Here is a 6,000-nt window from a genome sequence, read left to right as displayed (position 1 = left end):
ATCCAAATTAATCTTTTTTGAGGAAGAAATTTGGGAATTTTCTTCGAGCTTGGATTGGGCAAAGTCCCTAAAAAGGGCCAAAACAACGCGCGCGGCTTTTAGTTTTAGCAAATCCTGAAGTTTGAGAAATGCATTGTACCCAGAACGACGACGCTTGACCTTTTTTTTTTTTTTTTTTTAAAAATTTTGGGGTACGAGGCTAGACTTCTTGTCCGAAAGTATTAATCAGCCACACCAATTTCCTTCACCCCTCCCCCCCTTTTCCCCCTCTTCCCAAAAACGGAAAAAAAAAAATTTGGAACTAGTTCTGTAATATTTCATCAGCCTTAATGGTAATATTTTTTGCCGGATCAATTCAAGCAGCAAAGATCATCTTCCACTCAATCAATCAAAAATCTTCTTGGCAAGAGAAAAAAGTGGATTAGATTTTACAACTTGAGAATTTTTGGCGGGAAAATGGAGCTTCTGAAACTATCAAAATTCAAGCTCCAACTCAAAGCCCTAATCTCCGAAGTCAAGCAACTCAAAGTACTAATTTATGACAGATGATTCATTGTTATTTTAATTCCACGTCTTAATGTATATCTCCTCCTAATTGACTCTAAATTGCAGGATAGAGAAATCTCGGCTAATGATCAAGTCCGAGTTTTGACTCAGGTTGGACTCAATCCACTTCAGCATTTTTATTTATTTAGTTATTTATTTTTAATTTCTTCTGTAGCAACTGTTTTCCATGGATGACTACAGAAACAAAAGCAAAGAGACGAGGTTTTTAGTAAAAAGTTAACGGCATTGCAAGCTGAATTAAGTTTATCTAATGATATCCGACAGAAACTCGAAAAGAAGGTATGAAGTTTTTTTTTTTTTTTTTGGAATAAGATGATGATAAATTGGTCAATTAGATTGAACTTATCTGTTGAAGTAATTGGAAACTAAATTTGTTTTGATAGGTGAGTTGCCTTGAGAGTGAAAATGGGTTGCTCGAGAGTAAGCAGCAGGAGTTGGTGGAGACAATTAGCAGCTTACTTCAATCAAAACAGAGTTTTTTCCAAGTTTATGAGGTTTGCTTTAGTTGCTTTTCTGTTATTAGGAAAGTTTGAATGTTTATCAATTGGTAAACGGATTGCAGTTAGAGGTGATAGAAAATTAATTACTGTGTTTCTAACTGTTTAATGAGGTGGGGTTGTTTATGTTTGAGTGGATTAATAGGTAAAGACCCGTTTGAGTTTGCTATGCCAGAATGCAAATTGAACGTCCGAGGCAAATTTTATAACTTCTAGTCTCTTTGGGTCAAGCTAATAACTTTATTATGATCTTTCTTTTAAAAAAAAAGAAAAAGAAAAAGAAAAAAATTATTGAATCTCTCTTCTTTTGGTGATCGACAATGAAGCTTGCTGCTTAATGGCTTAGAGGTGGAATGTTCTATCTGTGTTGCGAAGCTGGTACATTGTATTCCTAATAATCCATGTGCAAAAGCAGCGCTGTGATCAGAAAGTATCGTATGTTCTGTTAATGCAGTCTTCTCTTTCATTGTTCAATTGTAATCGCAGCTGTTGAAGATGAAGGTTTGCATTCATTATAATCAGGAAACCTCTTGCAATTTGCAAGTCTACTTTTCCTCATCTGGCTCCAAATGTTACTTTAAGTTTCATACTAGTATCATTGCTAATTGTTTTCTTTCAATTGGATAAGCATGTGTTGGGGAACAGTTAAATGTCATGTTATCAAGTCTATAAAGTTGGCTGAAAACTATTTTTAGCTGCTCTGTGTGCTAGCTGGGATTTAGAAGCATTTCGTGATTACGCTGTCTTTATATCTGTAGTTACGAGATTGCCCTCTCTCTGTTCTTCAGTAGTGGATTTTATAGTTGCAACAGTAAAACTCAATCATCCCAGAGGGCTTGTTTACTTCAAATCTTGTTTTTGCAATCAATACAAGGAGGCAGTTAATATTGTTACATTATTTCTCAGGACTCCTTTGGAGAAATGAAACGAGCTATGGAAGACAGAGATAAAAAGATTGCTGTTCTTTCTGAGAAGATAAAAGCTCATTCCCTACTATTTGACACAATTGAAAAGGAGGCTAATTCTATCAAGCAGGTCGTGAGTAATGCAGAGAACGCTTTAAAAGAAAGAGAAGAAGTAGGCATGTAACTTTCTGCAGAGCAGAGCTTTATTGTTTGTAGTCTTGCCATGTTAACTTTTCTTTTTTCTTCCAGTTGTTGGATTAAAGAGGAAATTTGATGAGGCTTCTACGTGGGAAACACTATTTTTGGGTAACCTGCTATCTCTATTTACTGTCACGTGTGGCGCATTCTTCATTCATTTTCTGAAGTCCTCCCATTTTATGCTACGTTAAAAAATTGACCAGGTTATTCTCTTCCAGAGTTTTTTTTTGTACAACAGTGTGTCATCGGATTATACCACCACAGCATGAATTGAAAAATGGATGTTCTTTATTGGTGATTTATAAACTCTCTTGGGTGCATAAATCTGAGCAATATAATTCTTTTTTGTGAAAAAACTGCTTTGACACTGTTCCTCGCAGAAACAATCAATAACCTGGAAAGAAAACTGAGAGATGATGATGAGCTCAAAAGGAAGGATAAAATCATTTTGGATCTGGAAGCACAGATAGAGGCAGCAAAATCAACCTATGACTTCCAACCAAGAGTTGATGAGATATCCATGAACTTTTTAAAGATCTTTGTGGTCTGTTATCCTAGCTATATTGATAATAGAAAAGTTTTTTGAATGTCTTGTCTTGACTAGCCAAACCTTCAGAATGCATTAGCTGCCAAGGAAATCATTATACAGAATTTAATCTTGGAGAAACAAGTAGGCAGCATGATTTTTGCTTTGTTCCTTTAAAGCACAATAAATATCATTATGACTCTTAAACCTTTTCTTGTACATTGATTGATCAGGCATTGCATTTTGAAGTTCGTAATCTGGGTTTTACCATGAAGAAGATTCAAGATGCTGTCTCAGGAATGGATGAAGAGGTTAGAGAAAGGTCCATTTTATATGTCACAGGATCGCTCTATGCTATAATTGTCAGTAGTGGTTCTTCTGAACCATTTCCTCATCAGTACAAGTATGCGAGACTCTAGACATCAGAATTCTAGACATGAGTTATCTTGTCCGTGCTTCTGCAGCTCAATAAGAAATGACATGCTGCAAAGTCAATATGGGGAATATTAATAGTTGGGTTTTTCTGCCATGAATTCTTTATGGCTTTCCTCTTTCAGATGGAGTTTTCGTCAACCATAGATCACTTAGTGACATTACCATACGTTATCAAATGATACTTTTGGAGTACAAGTACAGCTGTTAGTTTAGTTGTTTCTTCTAGGTGATTCTTTGCAAGGACTCTCAGTTCAATCAACCTTTTCTAACCCCTTGGTGGTGTCGAAATGCCTAGAAACATTATTATTACTATGGATTGCATTTATGTGGTTCAGCATTACTTTTTCATTTTTCTTCTTCAGCACTAATTGCTAAACTTTTGATGCTGTTCCAGAATAGGAAATCATTTTCCTCAATTTTATATGAAGCAGAGGAATGCGTAACAAATGAAAGCAATGAAGTCAAAGGGTAATCCATCCCTGCTTGCTTACTGTTGGATTCATTTATGTACCTTTTATTAATGAACTTTTGGTGTCTTAGTCTAACTTTGTCGAATTCAAATCCTTTCATGCTATATTGGTAGTTCGAGAATTGTGTTATTTAGTAAATCATCACTAGGCAGCATAAAGTCAAATGTGATCAATAAACGAGGAGAAAGATCATCATCCATAGAAGGAGCAAAAAAGTGGAGTCTTTCTAATTGGCTGTCTATTTGCGCGCAGATTAGGAGATGTTCAAGAAGAGGAAGATGGCTGTCACCAAAATACTTCTGCTGTAGGAGCTGTTGAAAATTCAGGGTTCTTCTAGTTTTCTGGATATCAGAGTTGTACATTCAGGAACAATCAATAGGAATCATAAAGGAAAATGCTTTGAAGTTCAAATCTGTATTATTACTTGAAACTCTCTCTACTAATTTGTGTAGTTTTGACAGTCGTGACACGGTCAAGGAAAATGTTTTAAGTTCAAATCATACATATATGACATTCATAGTTGTATTATTACTTGAAACTCTCTTTACTAATTTGTGTAGTCGTGATACAGTAAATTTATGTACTAATACAATAATGGTATGCACTTAAACAGTTAAATAACAAGTGTAAAAAAATAACACCACAAGGGGCAATTGGTGATTTCTGTCGGGCTCTGCTCGGATCTGATTTGAGTTGGAATTGCAGGCTAACTCCTCATGTTCTCCGATGATTTCTCGCTTCATTTTAAAGTTCAAGGACTAGCAAGGAATTATAATCTTTTTTCCCATTCAAAAGAAAAAATATGTGACCAGTTAGCTATATTGGGCAACTTGCAATACACCATTAGCAATGTGCCAAGCTGTTGTACCAAACCGAAGAATATTCGGCAGAAACAGAAAGAGATGAAGTTTCGTAGCGCGATGATCTTAAGATTTCAAAAAACAAGATTCACAAAAAACAAACTAATTATGTTATGCGTTGCCATCTTGGTCGTAGTTTAGGTAATCCACGAAAGAATCCAGAAACAGCTGATGATTGGTGATAAAGACAATCATTTTCAGCATTGTCATTGTGATACTTAGTCAAAATCAACCTATTAATTATGTCCCAATGTTTTGTTTGTATGAAGGCTTTGCCTAAGAGATTCATTGGCTAAATCATAAATGGGACCTCAAGTATTAATTTTTCGAAGAAGTAAAACTGAATCTTAAGATTACCCCGAGTACAATGGAATTCTTATCTCTTATATTATATAAAAATGAGTTGTGATCAAAGGTTGTGTTTGAATTTCAACCGCAAGAGCAGAAATAGTTTGAAAATCTGAGAATATTTGGAGTATCGTTAGAGCATTAGGTACACAAGTCATGATAGTTTTGAACTTGTTCTAATTACATGGTTGGCTTTTGGGACATTTAAGGTTAATGGTAGTTTGGAAATACAAGAATGTTCGGCCTGTGATTGTAGCATTGAGTACAAGTTATTCCAACTCTCATTTTGCTATAATTACTTAAATGTTGTTTTCCTCATTAAATGTGAGAGTAATGCCTTTTCTGCTTTTTGAGCATTTGGTGTGGTAGGGATTTCAGTGATTGAACTAATAGCTCATTATTTTTTAGTAATAGTTTTCGGCAATTTCGCAGACCTATTTGAATGGCTGTCTCTCTACCTTCTTCTGTTAGGTTCTCTTTATCTTCTGTACGTTCCTTATGCAACTTATGCTATTACTATTATCCAGAATAAATAGCTCAAAAAAAGTGGGATGAAAAGCAATGGCAGAAGGTTCCACCAGTGGAAATAATTAATTCGGCCAAAGATATAAATCTCTTTAGTCTTTATAGGCTTGGCCTTTAGGGTATATCCAAGATTCGAAGCACCTCGATCTTGAACAAGTACTTTTTCTCGAACAATAAAAATCTTGAGCGAGTACACTTATTATTAGCTACTATACAATAATATATTCTTGTTTCTTCCGGTAGAAATTGTTTCGTGTCCCACGACCTAAAAGACAAAAAAAAAAAAAAAAAGGAAAATGAGAAATAGAAGCAACAAAGAAAGAGGCCAAAGTTATGAAAGATTTCACGCCAACGCAGCTGCAGACAACGTTCGCATTACGATTGCCTTTGCCGCCGCTCCCCAAACAAAAAGGTGCATTTGGATTGACAATTATTTGATTTTTTTAATATATAATATATGACGTGAAGTGTGTAAAATAAAAGGGTAGTTAAAATAATAAAAGGATGAATATTTTAAAATAAGGGAAGAACAAAATTTAAGATGTGGAGGAAAAAATAATACAAAAATAAATAATCTCACTTTGCAAAGGAATGCATGCATTTCTTCAAATATCATCAAGACAAAAAAAAATGCCTTGCCATTACATTACGTTTCTGTGTCTTTCTTTA

At 34.9% G+C, this 6,000-nt stretch overlaps 1 protein-coding gene across 1 annotated transcript; it reads left to right on the top strand.

Annotated features, from left to right (window-relative positions):
• Positions 1–312: 312 nt before the first annotated feature.
• On the top strand, positions 313–4,088 carry LOC113754068 (CDK5 regulatory subunit-associated protein 2). The gene is made up of 11 exons (XM_027298394.1): positions 313–528; positions 613–657; positions 748–846; positions 951–1,061; positions 1,971–2,145; positions 2,219–2,275; positions 2,548–2,681; positions 2,778–2,837; positions 2,927–3,004; positions 3,523–3,596; positions 3,851–4,088. Exons 1-11 carry the CDS (start codon positions 457–459, stop codon positions 3,933–3,935), a joined length of 990 nt encoding a protein of 329 aa, XP_027154195.1. The 5' UTR covers positions 313–456; the 3' UTR covers positions 3,936–4,088.
• The last annotated feature ends 1,912 nt before the right edge of the window (positions 4,089–6,000 follow it).

Source organism: Coffea eugenioides, chromosome 11, assembly GCF_003713205.1.
Source record: "Coffea eugenioides isolate CCC68of chromosome 11, Ceug_1.0, whole genome shotgun sequence".
NCBI classification, from domain to species: Eukaryota; Viridiplantae; Streptophyta; class Magnoliopsida; order Gentianales; family Rubiaceae; genus Coffea; species Coffea eugenioides.
Note: the sequence above shows the minus strand (reverse complement) of the source record. Positions and strands in the feature narration are given on the sequence as shown.

Bases quoted from the DNA above. Each gene is read 5' to 3' on its own strand.
- LOC113754068 (XM_027298394.1), top strand. From the start codon at position 457: ATGGAGCTTCTGAAACTATCAAAATTCAAGCTCCAACTCAAAGCCCTA. The intron at 658-747 runs GTTGGACTCAAT...GGATGACTACAG, and splicing joins AAGTCCGAGTTTTGACTCAG to AAACAAAAGCAAAGAGACGA. The intron at 3,005-3,522 runs GTTAGAGAAAGG...ATGCTGTTCCAG, and splicing joins TCTCAGGAATGGATGAAGAG to AATAGGAAATCATTTTCCTC.